General features: G+C 25.5%; 2 protein-coding genes across 2 annotated transcripts; both read left to right on the plus strand.

The window, feature by feature from the left end:
• The first annotated feature begins 1,496 nt into the window (after nucleotides 1-1,496).
• LOC131602708 (cytochrome P450 736A117-like) lies at nucleotides 1,497-3,645 on the plus strand. Its single transcript, XM_058874878.1, has 2 exons — nucleotides 1,497-2,486; nucleotides 2,579-3,645. Exons 1-2 carry the CDS (start codon nucleotides 1,545-1,547, stop codon nucleotides 3,191-3,193), a joined length of 1,557 nt encoding a protein of 518 aa, XP_058730861.1. The 5' UTR covers nucleotides 1,497-1,544; the 3' UTR covers nucleotides 3,194-3,645.
• A 13,804-nt stretch (nucleotides 3,646-17,449) lies between these two features.
• On the plus strand, nucleotides 17,450-19,595 carry LOC131602709 (cytochrome P450 736A117-like). The gene is made up of 2 exons (XM_058874879.1): nucleotides 17,450-18,439; nucleotides 18,532-19,595. The coding sequence occupies exons 1-2, from the start codon at nucleotides 17,498-17,500 to the stop codon at nucleotides 19,144-19,146; spliced, it is 1,557 nt and encodes a 518-aa protein (XP_058730862.1). The 5' UTR covers nucleotides 17,450-17,497; the 3' UTR covers nucleotides 19,147-19,595.
• The last annotated feature ends 7,953 nt before the right edge of the window (nucleotides 19,596-27,548 follow it).

Genomic DNA, 27,548 nt, shown 5'->3' on the forward strand with positions numbered 1-27,548 from the left:
AAGATTTTTCTGTTTTGTCATCTCAAGAAATTCAATCATCAAAATTATTTTTACGTGACAACCTTTTTTTAATTTTTTAAAAACATGGTTGGTTCAGTTGACATTTTTATTATTTTTTATATATTTAAATTGCATGTGGCATGTTTTTCAATTTTTTTAATTATTTTTACTAACGTTGTTGTTAAAAGGCTAAATATGAAAGCTAAAAAAATTATCTCCCATGAGTATTGAACATATAGGACCAAATACTTACAAGTGGCACCTACCATTTTTGTTTCTCTTTCTATGATCCTTAGTATTTATTTTAAATCAAGATAGAAAGAGAAATCAATCTAGTCCATTAAAAATTATGTAATATAATATATATATATATATATATATATATATATATATATATATATATATATATATATATATATATATATATATATATATATATATATATATATATGAGAGATATATTTACTCCAAGAGTAAGTGTTCAACACTCATTCCAAATCTTAATCATTGATTATCATTAATCTAACGGCTTTAATTAATTTTTTATATAAAAAAATATTTCCAAAAATAATTAAATTAAATGATCATTTAAAACCGTTAGATTAATGAAAATCAATGGTTAAGATTTGGAGTAAGTGTTCAACACTTACTCTTACTCTTGGAGTAAATATATCCCTCCTTATATATATATATATATATATATATATATATATATATATATATATATATATATATATATATATATATATATATATATATATATATATATATATATATATATATATACAAAAAAAAAAAGCAAACAACGGAGGTTTTACAAAATTCGTTCATATAACAGGAGGCAAAATAGCTAATAATCTTTTTTTTATATATTTATCCGGCTTAGTTGCCACTAAAGTGAAATATTTTATATTTTTTAATTTATGTTTAACAATTTTTTGTTAATATATTTTAGTTTATTTAATTACTCTACCAACTATTACTAATAATATTTGGGATTAATGGTTATGCATTCATCACAACCATTCATAATCATTATTTTATATATAATTAAAATAAAAGTCAAATATAACTTAAAATCTGAGGGTTATAATTCACACGTTGTAAAACTATTTTACCTGTATTTCCATTAAATTCATAATATTTTAATAGTTACAATTCTTTTTATCATTAAAATTATTATAATTACAAAATTCAAATAAAATCTTTTAAAAGGAGACGTTAGTGTAAATGTGATGATCACTCTTTTCTTCTTCTCTCTGTTGGGTACAATAACAAGACTATCGGCATTTGAAGGATAGATACACTCGTGGCTATAAATGGTGTGTATTACTGTGTAATTCAATTATTGGCTAAGTGTAGTTTCTAGACAATTTGATGTTGAAGTTAAATATAACCTCTTCTCCTCTCTATTATTATCCTAATTTAGATAGAATTTATATGGTCTAACATTCATTGCTGTGATCTTCACCTCCAATCATTTTTATCATATATAAGAATATGAAGAGTATCTTTTATCACTCAAAGGGAAACTAGCTTAAGCTATGTTCACCTTTCTACAAACTTCTCTTTCACATGCAAATTTCTATTCACTATTCTTCACTATCTTCTCACTCTTACTCTCTTTTTTCTTCATAATCAAATATTGGTATTATTCCAACAATTCTTCTGCCACCACAAAAAACTACCCACCATCACCTCCAAGATTTCCACTACTTGGTAATCTCCATCAACTTGGCTTATTCCCTCACCGCACACTCCAAACATTATCTCACAAATATGGCCCTTTAATGCTTCTTTATTTTGGCAAGGTTCCAGTACTTGTGGTTTCTTCTGCTGATGCAGCAAGAAAAGTAATGAAAACTCACGATTTGGTTTTCTCCGATAGGCCACAAAGTAAAAACTTTGATATCCTTTTATACGGTTCCAAGGATGTGGCAAGTTGTGCATATGGCGAGTATTGGAGACAAATAAGGAGTCTCTGTGTGTTGCACGTTCTGAGTAACAGAAGAGTTCAATCTTATCGTCGTGTTAGAGAGGAAGAAACTTCAAGACTGATGGACTATATTAAGGAATATTCTTCTTCTGCATCGTCGCCGTTGAATTTATCTGAGTTGTGTTCTACTGTTACTAATGATATAATATGTAGGGTGGCTCTAGGAAAGAGATACCGTGAAGGAAGAGGGAAGAAATTTCAGGAAATGTTATTGGAGATGGGAGAATTATTGGGTACTGTATGTATAGGAAACTATATACCTTGGCTTGATTGGTTGGGAAAAGTTAATGGATTTTATAGAAAAGCGGAAAGAGTCGCCAAACATTTGGATGAGTTTATAGAAGAAGTGATTGAGGATCACATTCGTCGTAGATCTGATGGAGATGTTGGTGTGGATGATAATGATTTTGTGGATGTTTTACTTTCAGTTCAAAAGACTAATGATATTGGCTTCCTAATTGATAGAACTGCAATAAAAGCTTTGATACTGGTTAGTAACAATACCATTCATTTTTAGTTATACTATGCATACACTCTAACATAATTTGTTTATATTAAATTGTGCTTTTTCCCTGCATGAAGGACATGTTTGCTGCAGGTACCGATACTACGTACACAGTCCTAGAATGGGCAATGGCAGAACTGTTAAGAAACCAAACTGTGATGCATAAATTGCAAGATGAAGTGAGAACCATGGTTGGTAACAAAACTCATGTATCTGAAGAAGATTTGGTTAAGATGAATTACTTGAAGGCAGTGATCAAAGAAACACTTCGCCTCCATTTACCAATTCCGTTGTTAATCCCTCGGAGATGTATGGAAGATATCAAACTAGATGGCTATGACATTGCAGCTGGAACACAGGTAATTGTCAATGCTTGGGCTATTGCAAGACACCCTTCAAGTTGGGATGAACCTCTAGAGTTTAAACCAGAAAGGTTTATGAATAGTTTAATAGATTTTAAAGGAATGGATTTTGAACTTATACCATTTGGTTCTGGAAGGAGGGGCTGTCCTGGAGTGTCATTTGGTGTTGCTGTGATTGAATTGGTGCTAGCCAACCTTGTTAGCCAATTTGATTGGAAATTACCTAATGGAGTAGAAGGAAAGGATTTGGACATGTCTGAAACTTTTGGGCTTACCTGTCATAGAAAATACCCTCTCCTTGCAGTAGCTACTAAACATGAGAAAAAATGAACAAACTGTTGTAGATTATGTCCACCCATGCAGCTTGATTCCATCTTCTTGAAATGATTAATCTTTTTCCTGCAAAATAATAAATAATTATATAAACCTGAGGCGTGTAAAAACACTGTCCTTAAGGATTTATCCGCCTCATAAGCGCAAATCCCCCAGGATTCAACAGGTTCTTCTCAGATTCTTAATAAGACTCTGAGGCGTCAGAACAACAAGAAACATATTGACCGGAAGATGTAACCAGGAAAAACTAAAAAGAATAAGGAATATAAAATAAAGAGAGCTTTTCACGTTATATGTTCTAGTATTTTTTTATTTTTCTCCTCTCTCCAAAATAGTAGAGAAATTGTTATATATAAAGAAAGGAAGATGAAGTAGTAAGTTTGACTAAGTCAAGTCAAACTAATTAATTGCAATTATTTGATCAAGCCAAATTATTATAAGTCATAAAATAAATAATAATATTAATAGTAATATTAATGATAATAATATAATAATGATGATTAATATTAAAAAATATTTTTCTATATATGATGTGAAAAAATATATTTAGAACTTTTGAAATATAATCAAAATTTTCAACAATCCCCCACATATTTCAAAAGTTATAAAAGGTTGTATAAAAGAATTTCCTGGATTAACATCATGGATGTGATGCATCAAACTAGTGTAGCAAGCTATATGAACTAGTCCTAGAATGATAGTACTTAACATACAGTGAAATTGGTGTAGCAAGCTATATGAACCAAAGACACTTTATGTATGTTAGAGGTCTACCACTCACATCACACCCCCACAGTTCTTGTTGTTAACGCTGTGGTGCGCTAATAGGCCGTGCGCGTGCCTGGTTATTTCATGAGTGCTCTAGAGATTTCGCCAAGATCTCATACAAGCGGCCCCACTCGACACTCATATAGGTGATTTCATCAAGTGTATGCTGCAAATCATACACCACCTATAAAGGATATGAAATTCATTAAAAGCTACATAAGCTTATCCTCTCAGAAATGCAGTGTCTAGCACTTTCCCATTTACATCATAAGAAAAGGACGCAAACAAAAATTAATCAAATAATTTTTGGTGCTAGCAGAACTAACAAGTGACTTGTTCTTACCCATATGAACCTTTTTCATGGGATCTCCAATCATAAAGGTTGGGTTCCCATCACTTGTTAATTTCAATTGGCTTAAGTCCAATTCTCCTCGATGTGCCACAAATTTATTTCTTCCTAGGGATTTGTTAGAGGATCAACTAAAATCATTTTGATCTAACTTCAAATAAATTGACGATATTATCTCATCGTTTAGTAGCTACTTTATACTCAAATGAGGAAGCCACACTTTTTCTTCCTAAAAATATTGACTAAGACGTCTCTAAGTCAATAAATCTCAAATATTACTCAAGTTTTAATATTAAACTTGATCTCCATAATTAAATGTATACAGGTCTGCTTATATGACTTATAAGCGACATCATTATTTCTCAATAAAATAAATATAAACACATTTAAGATATTATTATAAAGGTGTGCTTGAGTTTTTTTCAAGTAACAACACCCCTACAATGAAAAATAGTTTCACATTGGTTTTATTCTCATTTGAATCATATATTTACATCAATGTATTATTATAACACATTGGATCATCTACACTATAAGAAATATCAAACTTATCACTCAAAATATATCATATATCATATGATTAAAAATCACCATACCAATATTTTTCACAATACTCAATAAATAATAAATAATTTTTCAATAATACGGATTTTTACCCATATTAAGAACAATATCATTTCAAATTTCTCTAATTATTATATCTTAATTACTTAATATATTGTCAACATAATAATTAAATAAAATCTTATCATAAAATAAAATATTTAAAATTATTTTATTCATACATGTATATACACACACATCAAATTTTTTTTTTTTATATATTATAAATATTATATGCCCCCCACATTAAAATATATTCTAAGTAAATTAAAAATGGCATATCAATATATTATATAATCTCATAAAATTTCATCTATAACAAAATATCTCAAATCCTACACTTAACTCAAATGATTATTGAGAATAAATAATATTAAAATCTATTTAATTGATATTAATGAAATAATTGTTCATAAGTAAATCTACCATAAAACTTTACAAGAATAAGTATCTCATATCCATAAAGTCACAATAGCTATAAGCATTCGTCCAAAATTATATAGATACATTGTTTTTAAAATAATAACGTCAAATATCTATCCACACCACAATTTCAATACAAAATTATATTCCAACACAACATAATTTTTATTAAAAATATTCTTGTGAAAGTAAATTAAATACATAACAGCTGTATACAATTAAGTACTAAAATCAACAATTAATCTACAATCATAAAAAACATTTATTTTAGAAACATAATGATAGTAATAATATTCATACAATATGTTTCTAACGTACTTTTATATTGTATAACAAAAACGTTTCTCTTTATAATTTAATATTAATATAATAATTAATACTATATAATTATAATATATAATAAATAAATATTTATAAAATAGTGATGTTGATTTTATGTATAAGAGATTATCCAAACAAATATCTACGAGTAATTCATCACAATATCTCTATATCATTTTTTTCTCAATAACAAAAACTCATAATAGAATATTCAAAAATAAAACAATAAGTTAAATCATATTTAGAGACAATCATATGAAATTCACTTCAATGTACTTAATCTATAAAAAAAACAAACATACTTCTTAATCTAAATGAAATAAATTCTTTTTTTTTTAGAATAAAGCTTAATTAATTTTAACTTTAGTATTCCTATAATTTGTAAGGCATAATATGAAAGAAAATAAATATGAAAGAAATTCCATATATTACAAAATGTCAAACAACAACTTAAACCATAGACATAGTATTCAAATATCATTCACACAAAAAACATATTATAAACAAATATTAACAGCATTATATTCACGTATTATATTATTAGCGATGCAATACTAAAATCTTTAGAATAAGAAGCATGTTTTAGTAATCATTGAAAGAGGAAAAAATTAGAATAATATAATATGAGTTGGAAAATATAGAACCTGAAGGTTTGACAACATTAACCATGACAATAGATAAATCCTTAAGATTGTTGTAGATTATGTCCACCCATGCAGCTTGATTCCATCTTCTTGAAATGATTAATCTTTTTCCTGCAAAATAATAAATAATTATATAAACCTGAGGCGTGTAAAAACACTGTCCTTAAGGATTTATCCGCCTCATAAGCGCAAATCCCCCAGGATTCAACAGGTTCTTCTCAGATTCTTAATAAGACTCTGAGGCGTCAGAACAACAAGAAACATATTGACCGGAAGATGTAACCAGGAAAAACTAAAAAGAATAAGGAATATAAAATAAAGAGAGCTTTTCACGTTATATGTTCTAGTATTTTTTTATTTTTCTCCTCTCTCCAAAATAGTAGAGAAATTGTTATATATAAAGAAAGGAAGATGAAGTAGTAAGTTTGACTAAGTCAAGTCAAACTAATTAATTGCAATTATTTGATCAAGCCAAATTATTATAAGTCATAAAATAAATAATAATATTAATAGTAATATTAATGATAATAATATAATAATGATGATTAATATTAAAAAATATTTTTCTATATATGATGTGAAAAAATATATTTAGAACTTTTGAAATATAATCAAAATTTTCAACACAAACATCCATAAAGAAATATCACATGACTAATGATAAATAAAGATGTGTCATGTTTTGTATTAAAAGATTGTATAGTTTTATAAGGTTTCAATCTTCGTAATTCAATGTTAGAAGTTCAAATATTTTGATTCTCCAATCTTTGATTATTGTTATAACCTATTGATGTTCAAATACACAAAATTTTATATAACAAATTTAAAATTTATAATATGTGATCTAACCATTAATTTATTTGTAAATATCTTATTATATGTTTATGTTAAGGTATGGCTTTGACATATCATATTTCTCATTATGAAAGAGAAGATAAAGAGAATTAAACTGAATAATAAAAGATATTGTCTTAATCTATTAATGTAATGGTGGTATAATATGTATATATAACCAAATGTCTTAACAATCTGTAGAGAAAAACATCTAACAGACTTTAACAAACTATTTAACTACCCGTTGTAACTATGATTAAAACTTATATGTTAACACCCCTCTCAAAAGGGATAAGATGAATTGGGATTGTGTGTGCTAGGTTCAGGTTGGATGGGAGATATAAGGTGCGTGGTGTTAAGAATATGAAAAGGAGGTAAAGAATTGGAACTATTTGGTCAAAGTAATCTAGGGATAAGTCAGAGTTGGGATGAAATATAGCTTGAGGGTGTACTTATGGTCTGAGTGACAGTAGTTAAAGAAGAAAAATGTTCTCAAAAACAGTTTTTTAATTTTTAAAAAATAAAAAACTGAAGAACTTGCTTAATAAACTCTTTTTAAAATAGTAGTTTTAAAAATAAATTTTGTTTTTCAGTTTTTAAAATCGTTTTTGTTTATCTATTATTTAAATAAGTGATTTTCACACCTTTTCTTTTTGTCTTTTTTGTGATTTCGTGGGTCATCGTTTGTTTTGATTTCCATTATTTCTGTGGTGTATTTAGATTTCTCGTCTTCGTGCGGGTATTTTGTTTTTCCGTTTTTGTGCGGTGTTCATTTGTTTCAGGAATGTTATTATACATCCAATTTTTATATTAATATTTACACTTAATAATATTCATTGTACTTACACCGTTAACAGTTATTTTTTAAATAAAAAATATATTTATAAACAATAACATGAACACTAAAATATTATTATAATAATAAATAATTTTAAAAAAAAAATTGTTTAGATTAAAAAATATAGGTTAAATATGTCAGGGGTCTGTATAAATATGACAACTTTCAATTTTAGTCCCTACAAAATTTTTCGTCAAACAATGGTCCTCATAAAATTATCCGTCCCTATTTTTGGTCCCTCCCGTTAGATTCCACTAACGGAGGCTTACGTGGCGCGCCACGTGTCACGCCACGTGTCACGCCACGTCAGTTAAAGTCAACACTAAAAAAAAGAGACATATTGCGGGGATTTTAAATCCCCTTTAAATAACTTTAAAATACTGCATTATTTTACACTAACCAATACTGCATTATTTTATTGTAGCATAACCAACCTTCTTAATTCACCTCTTGAAGTTCACTACTATATAAACTAGATCTATGGCCCGTGCAACGCACGGGTTTAATTAAAATATGTTTTAAAAATATTTTCTGAATTTTAAAACATCAATTTAAGTAAATATGAATTTACATAAATAATTTTTTAAATATAAAACTGTTTTCATATTTAATATTAATTTATTATAGAAAATAATTTTTTTTATATCATTTATAGCCTTATAGGTATTAAAATTATATAAATTTTTTTAAATATAGTGGTTTAGTGATAAATTAAAATTATAATGTTAAAGATATTGAGTTTAAATTTTTTTGTTCAATTAGTAAAAGAGACATTTTTTCAATTTTTTAAAATAAATAAAAGTAAAAATAATTTAAGATGATTTTTTAATATTCAATCAAGTTTAATATCATATCATATTTTATTTTAATAGTGCTGTCAGATAATATTTTTTTTGGAATAAATATATAATTATTATCAAAAATAGTTAAAACAACCGATCCGAAGATCCAGGTGATGTACTATGCATCCACAATCCTTAAAGAGATATATACAATATATCTATAATTATACATAGTTTTTTAAGTTTAAAAATATATTCATTCGATTATATTTTCACTAATCTTATCAAATTTTATTTTAGTAGTGCTATTAGTTGATATTTTATCCACATATGATTGAATATTTTTATATCATTTATATTTATTTTTTGTTATATATGATTTGTAAATAACAACTCATTTATATTATAATATTTTTTATTACTCACTCATGCCATAGTACATAGTTTTTTAAGTTTAAGAATATACTCATTCAATTATATTTTGATTAATATTCTTTTTATGAATTTTTTCATCGTCATTTTTCTATACATTTTCAACAATTACATTTATCTTTTATTTTTTTATATCAAATTTTAAGTTTATCAAATATTGTTTAAGTGTCACTCTCGAGACTATTGTTGGTAAATAAATTATTTTGAATTTTTAATGATCTCTATTTAAATGCACCATCAATTGACATGGGATTGAATAAAATAACTCTTCAATTTTAAAAAATTGAGAAAACTTCAAGGTTAAGATTTTTTTATTAGTTGAATATTTATTTTAAAATAAGATAAATATTTCATTTAAGTTTATTTTATTTACTATGATTTGATTTATGCTAAAAAAAATTATTCAACTTATTTTATTCGTTAATAGATAATATTATTTAGTAATATTTAAATATCATTTTTCATTTTTAATTAAAAGCAATTCATTTTTAAATATTCTAACTGTTCAAATCACTTGTAAGGTGTAATTAAAATGATGAATGAAAAGAAAGACAATAAAAAAATTCTTAAAATTTCACACCTTTTTTATTTTTCCGCTTAATTATAGTAAAGAGAAAGTAAACAAAAATAATATAGTAATTGTTCAAATCACATATATGATATAATAAGAATGAAGAATGAAAAAGATAAGAAAAAGAAAAATCTTCAAAATTACATTCCTTTCTTGTTCTTCCGAAATAAACTCAAACAATATATTAGCAATTTCCAAATATATTTATTTCATTAAAAAAATCTTATATGTGATTTTTTAATAAAACGAATAAATATATTAAAGATATTGAAAACAAAATGATAAAAATAAATATATTTTAAAAAATATAATTATCATCAACATATCAGTATATTTTAACTTTACAATTTAATTATCATCTCCTATATTTAAAAATTCTTAAGTCAAATTTTATAATTTCAAATTTAGTCTACGCAATTAAAATGGTTAGAGACAAACTTATCTCTAAGAGATCACTTTTCATCGATTTCTTGAATACTAAAGATGCAATTGAAATAACAATACGGAGATAAGATCAAATTAATGGAGTTAGTATCATACAACATTAACTAAGGAATAGTCAAAATAAAGATTAAGAAAGATAAACAAAAAGTTACAATACAAAATTAAAATCCTGCGACAAAATTACTACTAAAAAGTGATTACAAATGAAAATCAAACATTAACTAATGAAGAGTCAAGATAATATGAAGATTAAGAAAGATAAACAAAAATAACAATACAAAATTAAAAAGCTACTAAATCAAAATTAAAAACAACATCTATATTCAACATTTAGTATATATACATGATTGGATGTATATTTCTTGAAATAGAAATATACATCCAATCACATTTTTTATTTTTCCGCTTAATTATAGTAAAGAGAAAGTAAACAAAAATAATATAGTAATTGTTCAAATCACATATATGATATAATAAGAATGAAGAATGAAAAAGATAAGAAAAAGAAAAATCTTCAAAATTACATTCCTTTCTTGTTCTTCCGAAATAAACTCAAACAATATATTAGCAATTTCCAAATATATTTATTTCATTAAAAAAATCTTATATATGATTTTTTAATAAAACGAATAAATATATTAAAGATATTGAAAACAAAATGATAAAAATAAATATATTTTAAAAAATATAATTATCATCAACATATCAGTATATTTTAACTTTACAATTTAATTATCATCTCCTATATTTAAAAATTCTTAAGTCAAATTTTATAATTTCAAATTTAGTCTATGCAATTAAAATGGTTAGAGACAAACTTATCTCTAAGAGATCACTTTTCATCGATTTCTTGAATACTAAATATGCAATTGAAATAACAATACGGAGATAAGATCAAATTAATGGAGTTAGTATCATACAACATTAACTAAGGAATAGTCAAAATAAAGATTAAGAAAGATAAACAAAAAGTTACAATACAAAATTAAAATCCTGCGACAAAATTACTACTAAAAAGTGATTACAAATGAAAATCAAACATTAACTAATGAAGAGTCAAGATAATATGAAGATTAAGAAAGATAAACAAAAATAACAATACAAAATTAAAAAGCTACTAAATCAAAATTAAAAACAACATCTATATTCAACATTTAGTATATATACATGATTGGATGTATATTTCTTGAAATAGAAATATACATCCAATCACATTTTTTATTTTTCCGCTTAATTATAGTAAAGAGAAAGTAAACAAAAATAATATAGTAATTGTTCAAATCACATATATGATATAATAAGAATGAAGAATGAAAAAGATAAGAAAAAGAAAAATCTTCAAAATTACATTCCTTTCTTGTTCTTCCGAAATAAACTCAAACAATATATTAGCAATTTCCAAATATATTTATTTCATTAAAAAAATCTTATATATGATTTTTTAATAAAACGAATAAATATATTAAAGATATTGAAAACAAAATGATAAAAATAAATATATTTTAAAAAATATAATTATCATCAACATATCAGTATATTTTAACTTTACAATTTAATTATCATCTCCTATATTTAAAAATTCTTAAGTCAAATTTTATAATTTCAAATTTAGTCTACGCAATTAAAATGGTTAGAGACAAACTTATCTCTAAGAGATCACTTTTCATCGATTTCTTGAATACTAAATATGCAATTGTAATAACAATACGGAGATAAGATCAAATTAATGGAGTTAGTATCATACAACATTAACTAAGGAATAGTCAAAATAAAGATTAAGAAAGATAAACAAAAAGTTACAATACAAAATTAAAATCCTGCGACAAAATTACTACTAAAAAGTGATTACAAATGAAAATCAAACATTAACTAATGAAGAGTCAAGATAATATGAAGATTAAGAAAGATAAACAAAAATAACAATACAAAATTAAAAAGCTACTAAATCAAAATTAAAAACAACATCTATATTCAACATTTAGTATATATACATGATTGGATGTATATTTCTTGAAATAGACAATCTTGAGAACAAATTTAAAAAGAGAAATGAAAAACAATTGAGATTGAAGGCTATTTTTTGAGGTATTTATAATGAATACATAGAATTCAAAGAGAGGATAATTGAAAAGTAAAAAAATCGTAACGTACGTATATTCAATAAAAAAAGTTACAGTAATATTTTTTTTTAGAATAAATTAAAATGTAGAAGATGGAAAGTTTTTATTCTCTCTTTAGAAATCTTTAATTCATTATTATTGCACTTAATAGAATTAAAAAAATCAATGAAAAATGTTTAACAGTTACATTCAAATTCATTCTTATTAAATGTTTTTGTAGAATTCATTTTTATTAAACTTCTATGTGACCGTTAAATGTTATATATTCTAAGGGTCTGTTTGGTAAAAATAGCGGTTGACTGATAAGCTAGCTGATAGCTTATAGCTTATGACTGATGGCTGATGTCTGATGACTTATAGCTTATAGCGGATAGTTGAGACTGATAGCTTATAAGTTAACTGAAGTGTTTGGTAAAATTAGCGGTTAAATTAACTTATAAATGTAAAATGACATAAAAGATATTTAATATATAATTATTTTGTTTTAAAATAAAATAAATTTTAAAGGTTAAAAATGGATTTTAATTAAAATATTAAGGATAAAAAAGGAAGAAAAAATAATAAGCTATAAGATATAAGCTAAAACGCTATTTGAAATAGCGTCTGGAAAATAAGCTATAAGTTAGTAAAATAAGCTATAAGCTCGTGATGAAAAGACCGTTACCAAACGGGTCTAAATTATCATATGAGCTTATAAGACATAAGACATAAGCTATAAGCTCAAAAAGAGGTCTTTCCAAACAGAGCCTAACTGTTAAATATTAAATTTATTCTTAAAAAAAGATGTAACCGTTGTATAAATTTTTTATATTCTTTATTATTGCAATAAGTATGAATTAAAAGAAAGTTTAATCAATTTATTGATATTGCATCATCACAAAGCTTCTCATTTTAAACTCTCTCTAATAGATTGACCGTATTATTTTAATAATTATTATAAAATAATCTTCAATCAATAATTTATTTATAAAATTATAATTATTTATCTATTAGCCCTATCATGATAATAATTCTAATTTTTTTGTTGACATTGCATCATAAATAAAAATCGACAATTATTTATAAAATTAGAATTATTCATCTATTAGCCCTATCATGATCATATACTATTTATTTTATTTCTTCTTGACTATAAATTATTTATACAAAATATTTTTTTATATAAATTAATATTTATTTTGTTTAATATTTATTTATTTATTCTTAATTAATATATATTAAAATTGTAATCAGATTTTTTTTATATTTTCTACTATTGCAAAATAGATAATTAATATGTAATTTTTAATCATAGTAGCTGAATATTATATTATATTATATGTTATTTATTTAGAAATAAAAAGTTCATATTTATTTTGAGAAAAAATATAATATTTTTGAAAAGAGACAATTGTATTGACTCTAATCAATTTTTAGAATTAATTAGTAATATAAAATGAAAAATTAGTCAAAATATTTTCAATATTAATTTTTATTAAAATTAAATTCATTATTAGATTAATCTAAATTCAATTATTCATTTAGTGTTTAATCTATAGATTAAAAAAAAATTATTCAATGTCAAGTCCAAAAAAAAAAAAATTAAATCATATTTTCTCAAAATTTTTTTATTTTTTAAAATCATATTATTTTACTAATATTATTAGCTAGATATTATATTATCTACTTAATATAAATCATATTATCTACTTAATAGTGGTGGTGGTTTAATATTATTATTATTTTTTATTTTAATATCATTAGTAATTATAGTATTGAGTTGGAGTTTGTGTGAATAATTAAAAAAAGAGTGATAGAAATTCTAAATTCTAATATAATGCCACATAAGCATTAGAATTATAAGATGCTGCCACATTGGATTAAGGGTTAGATTTGTGTTCAAGGTTGTCATCATGACAACCTTGGATTTATATTAAGTAGATAATCACTACACCTCTGACCAACCAAATTAACAAGACCAAGAAATAACTTAATTGATCATAGTAACAAAGTGTGATTGCTTACATGTTGCTTTTATGTTCTTCTTTCCTTTTAGTAACTATCAACTAATTAATCACAGTAATTATGTTGCAAATTAAAATAATAATATACTATACTTATTGGATATATGTGTTCATTCAAAACATAATTTATCACAGTAACAAAGTGTAAATTATATAATGTTTATATTAATAGTTTTAACAATTTTTATATAATGTTAAATTTATAAACGATTTGGTTATTACAATTTTTAAAATATACCAAAAGAGGTAGAAACGTATTTATGATTAATAAATACTATATAAAGAACATGGATGGCATTGGTTACACTTGCTTTGACACGTAGGTGGACACCATTACGCTATGTGGACACCAATACGCTATGTGGACACCAATACAAACAGTTTAATTAATTCTCCTGGAAATTTTTGGTGTTTTAAGTTATTTAACGGGGGTTTAAAACCCCCGCAATCTATCTATTTTTAATCAGTATTGACTTTAATATACGTGGCGTTACACGTGGCGTGCCACATTGTTGAATGCAGTATAGGGCAAGCAACAACAAAAGATTTGGAAATATTGATCCGGGAATTATCGTCCACAGAGATGGAGAGATGCCATTCAACAGTTTCTACGGTTTCGAGCTTGGGTTTGAATGAGCAAAAAGTAAACAAAGATATAGACAGGAAAAGAATAAACACATTCTTAGAAGAGAAAGAACTTATCAGGAATGTAAATATATTCACTCTTCACAAACATACACTTACCAACCCGTTATACTCAACCTACGATACTCATCTATGTCATCACGTATCTCTCACATAAGCGTCCATCTCTGGAGCACAAACGAGATCATCTCACAACTAAGGTTATCTCTAACGCAAAGTCACGAGAACATCCGTATTCTCGCGTCGGCGATCTCTCGCGCGCCGCTCAAACACGAAAGCATTAAGTACAGATACCCACAGTGAATGCTAGCTCTAAATCTATCTCTAGAGTTCAGAACCAACAGATAATCATCCTAGATAAGGATTCAAGAAGTTTATCTCTAAAGCACCCCAAATCCCCAACATAGAGCAAAAATCCAGGATAACATCAACACAGATTTGTAAAGAAAGTTAAATATAACTTTATAATCGGTAAATCGGTAAATATACATAAGATTCAAGTACATATACAAACAAACCCAACACAAAAGAAATACACAAAGAATAGAAGAGATAAACCAAACATCTCGCGGGTTGTCAGCTCCGGTTGATGAGAAATCCACCTCCGATCTTCCAAGTGCATGACCCGGTGTTGTTTTCTAAGCTAATCCTACTCTAAGAATGAAAATGATGGAGTTGGAACCAAAAACTCTCCAAAACCATAACCTAGAAATGTTCAAATGAAGAGAATATAAACACAAATCTGCACAGGTCCGCTCAGCGGACCCCCTCCGCTCAGCGGCCTTCACTTATTCCCCAAAATATCTACAACAGTATACGTAGCTCCGCTGAGCGGGCTACCTCCGCTGAGCGGACCCAAAAATTAGTTTTTTTTGTTAATAGCTATTTTGCCCCCAGTCATATGGACGAGTTTTGAAAAATCCCCAGTAAAAAAAATTAGATTCGCCCCCTAATATATAAAGATTTTTCTGTTTTGTCATCTCAAGAAATTCAATCATCAAAATTATTTTTACGTGACAACCTTTTTTTAATTTTTTAAAAACATGGTTGGTTCAGTTGACATTTTTATTATTTTTTATATATTTAAATTGCATGTGGCATGTTTTTCAATTTTTTTAATTATTTTTACTAACGTTGTTGTTAAAAGGCTAAATATGAAAGCTAAAAAAATTATCTCCCATGAGTATTGAACATATAGGACCAAATACTTACAAGTGGCACCTACCATTTTTGTTTCTCTTTCTATGATCCTTAGTATTTATTTTAAATCAAGATAGAAAGAGAAATCAATCTAGTCCATTAAAAATTATGTAATATATATATATATATATATATATATATATATATATATATATATATATATATATATATATATATATATATATATATATATATATATATATATATATATATATATATATATATATATATATATATGAGAGATATATTTACTCCAAGAGTAAGTGTTCAACACTCATTCCAAATCTTAATCATTGATTATCATTAATCTAACGGCTTTAATTAATTTTTTATATAAAAAAATATTTCCAAAAATAATTAAATTAAATGATCATTTAAAACCGTTAGATTAATGAAAATCAATGGTTAAGATTTGGAGTAAGTGTTCAACACTTACTCTTACTCTTGGAGTAAATATATCCCTCCTTATATATATATATATATATATATATATATATATATATATATATATATATATATATATATATATATATATATATATATATATATATATATATATATATATACAAAAAAAAAAAGCAAACAACGGAGGTTTTACAAAATTCGTTCATATAACAGGAGGCAAAATAGCTAATAATCTTTTTTTTATATATTTATCCGGCTTAGTTGCCACTAAAGTGAAATATTTTATATTTTTTAATTTATGTTTAACAATTTTTTGTTAATATATTTTAGTTTATTTAATTACTCTACCAACTATTACTAATAATATTTGGGATTAATGGTTATGCATTCATCACAACCATTCATAATCATTATTTTATATATAATTAAAATAAAAGTCAAATATAACTTAAAATCTGAGGGTTATAATTCACACGTTGTAAAACTATTTTACCTGTATTTCCATTAAATTCATAATATTTTAATAGTTACAATTCTTTTTATCATTAAAATTATTATAATTACAAAATTCAAATAAAATCTTTTAAAAGGAGACGTTAGTGTAAATGTGATGATCACTCTTTTCTTCTTCTCTCTGTTGGGTACAATAACAAGACTATCGGCATTTGAAGGATAGATACACTCGTGGCTATAAATGGTGTGTATTACTGTGTAATTCAATTATTGGCTAAGTGTAGTTTCTAGACAATTTGATGTTGAAGTTAAATATAACCTCTTCTCCTCTCTATTATTATCCTAATTTAGATAGAATTTATATGGTCTAACATTCATTGCTGTGATCTTCACCTCCAATCATTTTTATCATATATAAGAATATGAAGAGTATCTTTTATCACTCAAAGGGAAACTAGCTTAAGCTATGTTCACCTTTCTACAAACTTCTCTTTCACATGCAAATTTCTATTCACTATTCTTCACTATCTTCTCACTCTTACTCTCTTTTTTCTTCATAATCAAATATTGGTATTATTCCAACAATTCTTCTGCCACCACAAAAAACTACCCACCATCACCTCCAAGATTTCCACTACTTGGTAATCTCCATCAACTTGGCTTATTCCCTCACCGCACACTCCAAACATTATCTCACAAATATGGCCCTTTAATGCTTCTTTATTTTGGCAAGGTTCCAGTACTTGTGGTTTCTTCTGCTGATGCAGCAAGAAAAGTAATGAAAACTCACGATTTGGTTTTCTCCGATAGGCCACAAAGTAAAAACTTTGATATCCTTTTATACGGTTCCAAGGATGTGGCAAGTTGTGCATATGGCGAGTATTGGAGACAAATAAGGAGTCTCTGTGTGTTGCACGTTCTGAGTAACAGAAGAGTTCAATCTTATCGTCGTGTTAGAGAGGAAGAAACTTCAAGACTGATGGACTATATTAAGGAATATTCTTCTTCTGCATCGTCGCCGTTGAATTTATCTGAGTTGTGTTCTACTGTTACTAATGATATAATATGTAGGGTGGCTCTAGGAAAGAGATACCGTGAAGGAAGAGGGAAGAAATTTCAGGAAATGTTATTGGAGATGGGAGAATTATTGGGTACTGTATGTATAGGAAACTATATACCTTGGCTTGATTGGTTGGGAAAAGTTAATGGATTTTATAGAAAAGCGGAAAGAGTCGCCAAACATTTGGATGAGTTTATAGAAGAAGTGATTGAGGATCACATTCGTCGTAGATCTGATGGAGATGTTGGTGTGGATGATAATGATTTTGTGGATGTTTTACTTTCAGTTCAAAAGACTAATGATATTGGCTTCCTAATTGATAGAACTGCAATAAAAGCTTTGATACTGGTTAGTAACAATACCATTCATTTTTAGTTATACTATGCATACACTCTAACATAATTTGTTTATATTAAATTGTGCTTTTTCCCTGCATGAAGGACATGTTTGCTGCAGGTACCGATACTACGTACACAGTCCTAGAATGGGCAATGGCAGAACTGTTAAGAAACCAAACTGTGATGCATAAATTGCAAGATGAAGTGAGAACCATGGTTGGTAACAAAACTCATGTATCTGAAGAAGATTTGGTTAAGATGAATTACTTGAAGGCAGTGATCAAAGAAACACTTCGCCTCCATTTACCAATTCCGTTGTTAATCCCTCGGAGATGTATGGAAGATATCAAACTAGATGGCTATGACATTGCAGCTGGAACACAGGTAATTGTCAATGCTTGGGCTATTGCAAGACACCCTTCAAGTTGGGATGAACCTCTAGAGTTTAAACCAGAAAGGTTTATGAATAGTTTAATAGATTTTAAAGGAATGGATTTTGAACTTATACCATTTGGTTCTGGAAGGAGGGGCTGTCCTGGAGTGTCATTTGGTGTTGCTGTGATTGAATTGGTGCTAGCCAACCTTGTTAGCCAATTTGATTGGAAATTACCTAATGGAGTAGAAGGAAAGGATTTGGACATGTCTGAAACTTTTGGGCTTACCTGTCATAGAAAATACCCTCTCCTTGCAGTAGCTACTAAACATGAGAAAAAATGAACAAACTGTTGTAGATTATGTCCACCCATGCAGCTTGATTCCATCTTCTTGAAATGATTAATCTTTTTCCTGCAAAATAATAAATAATTATATAAACCTGAGGCGTGTAAAAACACTGTCCTTAAGGATTTATCCGCCTCATAAGCGCAAATCCCCCAGGATTCAACAGGTTCTTCTCAGATTCTTAATAAGACTCTGAGGCGTCAGAACAACAAGAAACATATTGACCGGAAGATGTAACCAGGAAAAACTAAAAAGAATAAGGAATATAAAATAAAGAGAGCTTTTCACGTTATATGTTCTAGTATTTTTTTATTTTTCTCCTCTCTCCAAAATAGTAGAGAAATTGTTATATATAAAGAAAGGAAGATGAAGTAGTAAGTTTGACTAAGTCAAGTCAAACTAATTAATTGCAATTATTTGATCAAGCCAAATTATTATAAGTCATAAAATAAATAATAATATTAATAGTAATATTAATGATAATAATATAATAATGATGATTAATATTAAAAAATATTTTTCTATATATGATGTGAAAAAATATATTTAGAACTTTTGAAATATAATCAAAATTTTCAACAATCCCCCACATATTTCAAAAGTTATAAAAGGTTGTATAAAAGAATTTCCTGGATTAACATCATGGATGTGATGCATCAAACTAGTGTAGCAAGCTATATGAACTAGTCCTAGAATGATAGTACTTAACATACAGTGAAATTGGTGTAGCAAGCTATATGAACCAAAGACACTTTATGTATGTTAGAGGTCTACCACTCACATCACACCCCCACAGTTCTTGTTGTTAACGCTGTGGTGCGCTAATAGGCCGTGCGCGTGCCTGGTTATTTCATGAGTGCTCTAGAGATTTCGCCAAGATCTCATACAAGCGGCCCCACTCGACACTCATATAGGTGATTTCATCAAGTGTATGCTGCAAATCATACACCACCTATAAAGGATATGAAATTCATTAAAAGCTACATAAGCTTATCCTCTCAGAAATGCAGTGTCTAGCACTTTCCCATTTACATCATAAGAAAAGGACGCAAACAAAAATTAATCAAATAATTTTTGGTGCTAGCAGAACTAACAAGTGACTTGTTCTTACCCATATGAACCTTTTTCATGGGATCTCCAATCATAAAGGTTGGGTTCCCATCACTTGTTAATTTCAATTGGCTTAAGTCCAATTCTCCTCGATGTGCCACAAATTTATTTCTTCCTAGGGATTTGTTAGAGGATCAACTAAAATCATTTTGATCTAACTTCAAATAAATTGACGATATTATCTCATCGTTTAGTAGCTACTTTATACTCAAATGAGGAAGCCACACTTTTTCTTCCTAAAAATATTGACTAAGACGTCTCTAAGTCAATAAATCTCAAATATTACTCAAGTTTTAATATTAAACTTGATCTCCATAATTAAATGTATACAGGTCTGCTTATATGACTTATAAGCGACATCATTATTTCTCAATAAAATAAATATAAACACATTTAAGATATTATTATAAAGGTGTGCTTGAGTTTTTTTCAAGTAACAACACCCCTACAATGAAAAATAGTTTCACATTGGTTTTATTCTCATTTGAATCATATATTTACATCAATGTATTATTATAACACATTGGATCATCTACACTATAAGAAATATCAAACTTATCACTCAAAATATATCATATATCATATGATTAAAAATCACCATACCAATATTTTTCACAATACTCAATAAATAATAAATAATTTTTCAATAATACGGATTTTTACCCATATTAAGAACAATATCATTTCAAATTTCTCTAATTATTATATCTTAATTACTTAATATATTGTCAACATAATAATTAAATAAAATCTTATCATAAAATAAAATATTTAAAATTATTTTATTCATACATGTATATACACACACATCAAATTTTTTTTTTTTATATATTATAAATATTATATGCCCCCCACATTAAAATATATTCTAAGTAAATTAAAAATGGCATATCAATATATTATATAATCTCATAAAATTTCATCTATAACAAAATATCTCAAATCCTACACTTAACTCAAATGATTATTGAGAATAAATAATATTAAAATCTATTTAATTGATATTAATGAAATAATTGTTCATAAGTAAATCTACCATAAAACTTTACAAGAATAAGTATCTCATATCCATAAAGTCACAATAGCTATAAGCATTCGTCCAAAATTATATAGATACATTGTTTTTAAAATAATAACGTCAAATATCTATCCACACCACAATTTCAATACAAAATTATATTCCAACACAACATAATTTTTATTAAAAATATTCTTGTGAAAGTAAATTAAATACATAACAGCTGTATACAATTAAGTACTAAAATCAACAATTAATCTACAATCATAAAAAACATTTATTTTAGAAACATAATGATAGTAATAATATTCATACAATATGTTTCTAACGTACTTTTATATTGTATAACAAAAACGTTTCTCTTTATAATTTAATATTAATATAATAATTAATACTATATAATTATAATATATAATAAATAAATATTTATAAAATAGTGATGTTGATTTTATGTATAAGAGATTATCCAAACAAATATCTACGAGTAATTCATCACAATATCTCTATATCATTTTTTTCTCAATAACAAAAACTCATAATAGAATATTCAAAAATAAAACAATAAGTTAAATCATATTTAGAGACAATCATATGAAATTCACTTCAATGTACTTAATCTATAAAAAAAACAAACATACTTCTTAATCTAAATGAAATAAATTCTTTTTTTTTTAGAATAAAGCTTAATTAATTTTAACTTTAGTATTCCTATAATTTGTAAGGCATAATATGAAAGAAAATAAATATGAAAGAAATTCCATATATTACAAAATGTCAAACAACAACTTAAACCATAGACATAGTATTCAAATATCATTCACACAAAAAACATATTATAAACAAATATTAACAGCATTATATTCACGTATTATATTATTAGCGATGCAATACTAAAATCTTTAGAATAAGAAGCATGTTTTAGTAATCATTGAAAGAGGAAAAAATTAGAATAATATAATATGAGTTGGAAAATATAGAACCTGAAGGTTTGACAACATTAACCATGACAATAGATAAATCCTTAAGATTGTTGTAGATTATGTCCACCCATGCAGCTTGATTCCATCTTCTTGAAATGATTAATCTTTTTCCTGCAAAATAATAAATAATTATATAAACCTGAGGCGTGTAAAAACACTGTCCTTAAGGATTTATCCGCCTCATAAGCGCAAATCCCCCAGGATTCAACAGGTTCTTCTCAGATTCTTAATAAGACTCTGAGGCGTCAGAACAACAAGAAACATATTGACCGGAAGATGTAACCAGGAAAAACTAAAAAGAATAAGGAATATAAAATAAAGAGAGCTTTTCACGTTATATGTTCTAGTATTTTTTTATTTTTCTCCTCTCTCCAAAATAGTAGAGAAATTGTTATATATAAAGAAAGGAAGATGAAGTAGTAAGTTTGACTAAGTCAAGTCAAACTAATTAATTGCAATTATTTGATCAAGCCAAATTATTATAAGTCATAAAATAAATAATAATATTAATAGTAATATTAATGATAATAATATAATAATGATGATTAATATTAAAAAATATTTTTCTATATATGATGTGAAAAAATATATTTAGAACTTTTGAAATATAATCAAAATTTTCAACACAAACATCCATAAAGAAATATCACATGACTAATGATAAATAAAGATGTGTCATGTTTTGTATTAAAAGATTGTATAGTTTTATAAGGTTTCAATCTTTGTAATTCAATGTTAGAAGTTCAAATATTTTGATTCTCCAATCTTTGATTATTGTTATAACCTATTGATGTTCAAATACACAAAATTTTATATAACAAATTTAAAATTTATAATATGTGATCTAACCATTAATTTATTTGTAAATATCTTATTATATGTTTATGTTAAGGTATGGCTTTGACATATCATATTTCTCATTATGAAAGAGAAGATAAAGAGAATTAAACTGAATAATAAAAGATATTGTCTTAATCTATTAATGTAATGGTGGTATAATATGTATATATAACCAAATGTCTTAACAATCTGTAGAGAAAAACATCTAACAGACTTTAACAAACTATTTAACTACCCGTTGTAACTATGATTAAAACTTATATGTTAACACCCCTCTCAAAAGGGATAAGATGAATTGGGATTGTGTGTGCTAGGTTCAGGTTGGATGGGAGATATAAGGTGCGTGGTGTTAAGAATATGAAAAGGAGGTAAAGAATTGGAACTATTTGGTCAAAGTAATCTAGGGATAAGTCAGAGTTGGGATGAAATATAGCTTGAGGGTGTACTTATGGTCTGAGTGACAGTAGTTAAAGAAGAAAAATGTTCTCAAAAACAGTTTTTTAATTTTTAAAAAATAAAAAACTGAAGAACTTGCTTAATAAACTCTTTTTAAAATAGTAGTTTTAAAAATAAATTTTGTTTTTCAGTTTTTAAAATCGTTTTTGTTTATCTATTATTTAAATAAGTGATTTTCACACCTTTTCTTTTTGTCTTTTTTGTGATTTCGTGGGTCATCGTTTGTTTTGATTTCCATTATTTCTGTGGTGTATTTAGATTTCTCGTCTTCGTGCGGGTATTTTGTTTTTCCGTTTTTGTGCGGTGTTCATTTGTTTCAGGAATGTTATTATACATCCAATTTTTATATTAATATTTACACTTAATAATATTCATTGTACTTACACCGTTAACAGTTATTTTTTAAATAAAAAATATATTTATAAACAATAACATGAACACTAAAATATTATTATAATAATAAATAATTTTAAAAAAAAAATTGTTTAGATTAAAAAATATAGGTTAAATATGTCAGGGGTCTGTATAAATATGACAACTTTCAATTTTAGTCCCTACAAAATTTTTCGTCAAACAATGGTCCTCATAAAATTATCCGTCCCTATTTTTGGTCCCTCCCGTTAGATTCCACTAACGGAGGCTTACGTGGCGCGCCACGTGTCACGCCACGTGTCACGCCACGTCAGTTAAAGTCAACACTAAAAAAAAGAGACATATTGCGGGGATTTTAAATCCCCTTTAAATAACTTTAAAATACTGCATTATTTTACACTAACCAATACTGCATTATTTTATTGTAGCATAACCAACCTTCTTAATTCACCTCTTGAAGTTCACTACTATATAAACTAGATCTATGGCCCGTGCAACGCACGGGTTTAATTAAAATATGTTTTAAAAATATTTTCTGAATTTTAAAACATCAATTTAAGTAAATATGAATTTACATAAATAATTTTTTAAATATAAAACTGTTTTCATATTTAATATTAATTTATTATAGAAAATAATTTTTTTTATATCATTTATAGCCTTATAGGTATTAAAATTATATAAATTTTTTTAAATATAGTGGTTTAGTGATAAATTAAAATTATAATGTTAAAGATATTGAGTTTAAATTTTTTTGTTCAATTAGTAAAAGAGACATTTTTTCAATTTTTTAAAATAAATAAAAGTAAAAATAATTTAAGATGATTTTTTAATATTCAATCAAGTTTAATATCATATCATATTTTATTTTAATAGTGCTGTCAGATAATATTTTTTTTGGAATAAATATATAATTATTATCAAAAATAGTTAAAACAACCGATCCGAAGATCCAGGTGATGTACTATGCATCCACAATCCTTAAAGAGATATATACAATATATCTATAATTATACATAGTTTTTTAAGTTTAAAAATATATTCATTCGATTATATTTTCACTAATCTTATCAAATTTTATTTTAGTAGTGCTATTAGTTGATATTTTATCCACATATGATTGAATATTTTTATATCATTTATATTTATTTTTTGTTATATATGATTTGTAAATAACAACTCATTTATATTATAATATTTTTTATTACTCACTCATGCCATAGTACATAGTTTTTTAAGTTTAAGAATATACTCATTCAATTATATTTTGATTAATATTCTTTTTATGAATTTTTTCATCGTCATTTTTCTATACATTTTCAACAATTACATTTATCTTTTATTTTTTTATATCAAATTTTAAGTTTATCAAATATTGTTTAAGTGTCACTCTCGAGACTATTGTTGGTAAATAAATTATTTTGAATTTTTAATGATCTCTATTTAAATGCACCATCAATTGACATGGGATTGAATAAAATAACTCTTCAATTTTAAAAAATTGAGAAAACTTCAAGGTTAAGATTTTTTTATTAGTTGAATATTTATTTTAAAATAAGATAAATATTTCATTTAAGTTTATTTTATTTACTATGATTTGATTTATGCTAAAAAAAATTATTCAACTTATTTTATTCGTTAATAGATAATATTATTTAGTAATATTTAAATATCATTTTTCATTTTTAATTAAAAGCAATTCATTTTTAAATATTCTAACTGTTCAAATCACTTGTAAGGTGTAATTAAAATGATGAATGAAAAGAAAGACAATAAAAAAATTCTTAAAATTTCACACCTTTTTTATTTTTCCGCTTAATTATAGTAAAGAGAAAGTAAACAAAAATAATATAGTAATTGTTCAAATCACATATATGATATAATAAGAATGAAGAATGAAAAAGATAAGAAAAAGAAAAATCTTCAAAATTACATTCCTTTCTTGTTCTTCCGAAATAAACTCAAACAATATATTAGCAATTTCCAAATATATTTATTTCATTAAAAAAATCTTATATGTGATTTTTTAATAAAACGAATAAATATATTAAAGATATTGAAAACAAAATGATAAAAATAAATATATTTTAAAAAATATAATTATCATCAACATATCAGTATATTTTAACTTTACAATTTAATTATCATCTCCTATATTTAAAAATTCTTAAGTCAAATTTTATAATTTCAAATTTAGTCTACGCAATTAAAATGGTTAGAGACAAACTTATCTCTAAGAGATCACTTTTCATCGATTTCTTGAATACTAAAGATGCAATTGAAATAACAATACGGAGATAAGATCAAATTAATGGAGTTAGTATCATACAACATTAACTAAGGAATAGTCAAAATAAAGATTAAGAAAGATAAACAAAAAGTTACAATACAAAATTAAAATCCTGCGACAAAATTACTACTAAAAAGTGATTACAAATGAAAATCAAACATTAACTAATGAAGAGTCAAGATAATATGAAGATTAAGAAAGATAAACAAAAATAACAATACAAAATTAAAAAGCTACTAAATCAAAATTAAAAACAACATCTATATTCAACATTTAGTATATATACATGATTGGATGTATATTTCTTGAAATAGAAATATACATCCAATCACATTTTTTATTTTTCCGCTTAATTATAGTAAAGAGAAAGTAAACAAAAATAATATAGTAATTGTTCAAATCACATATATGATATAATAAGAATGAAGAATGAAAAAGATAAGAAAAAGAAAAATCTTCAAAATTACATTCCTTTCTTGTTCTTCCGAAATAAACTCAAACAATATATTAGCAATTTCCAAATATATTTATTTCATTAAAAAAATCTTATATATGATTTTTTAATAAAACGAATAAATATATTAAAGATATTGAAAACAAAATGATAAAAATAAATATATTTTAAAAAATATAATTATCATCAACATATCAGTATATTTTAACTTTACAATTTAATTATCATCTCCTATATTTAAAAATTCTTAAGTCAAATTTTATAATTTCAAATTTAGTCTATGCAATTAAAATGGTTAGAGACAAACTTATCTCTAAGAGATCACTTTTCATCGATTTCTTGAATACTAAATATGCAATTGAAATAACAATACGGAGATAAGATCAAATTAATGGAGTTAGTATCATACAACATTAACTAAGGAATAGTCAAAATAAAGATTAAGAAAGATAAACAAAAAGTTACAATACAAAATTAAAATCCTGCGACAAAATTACTACTAAAAAGTGATTACAAATGAAAATCAAACATTAACTAATGAAGAGTCAAGATAATATGAAGATTAAGAAAGATAAACAAAAATAACAATACAAAATTAAAAAGCTACTAAATCAAAATTAAAAACAACATCTATATTCAACATTTAGTATATATACATGATTGGATGTATATTTCTTGAAATAGAAATATACATCCAATCACATTTTTTATTTTTCCGCTTAATTATAGTAAAGAGAAAGTAAACAAAAATAATATAGTAATTGTTCAAATCACATATATGATATAATAAGAATGAAGAATGAAAAAGATAAGAAAAAGAAAAATCTTCAAAATTACATTCCTTTCTTGTTCTTCCGAAATAAACTCAAACAATATATT

Source organism: Vicia villosa, linkage group LG5, assembly GCF_029867415.1.
Source record: "Vicia villosa cultivar HV-30 ecotype Madison, WI linkage group LG5, Vvil1.0, whole genome shotgun sequence".
NCBI classification, from domain to species: domain Eukaryota; kingdom Viridiplantae; phylum Streptophyta; class Magnoliopsida; order Fabales; family Fabaceae; genus Vicia; species Vicia villosa.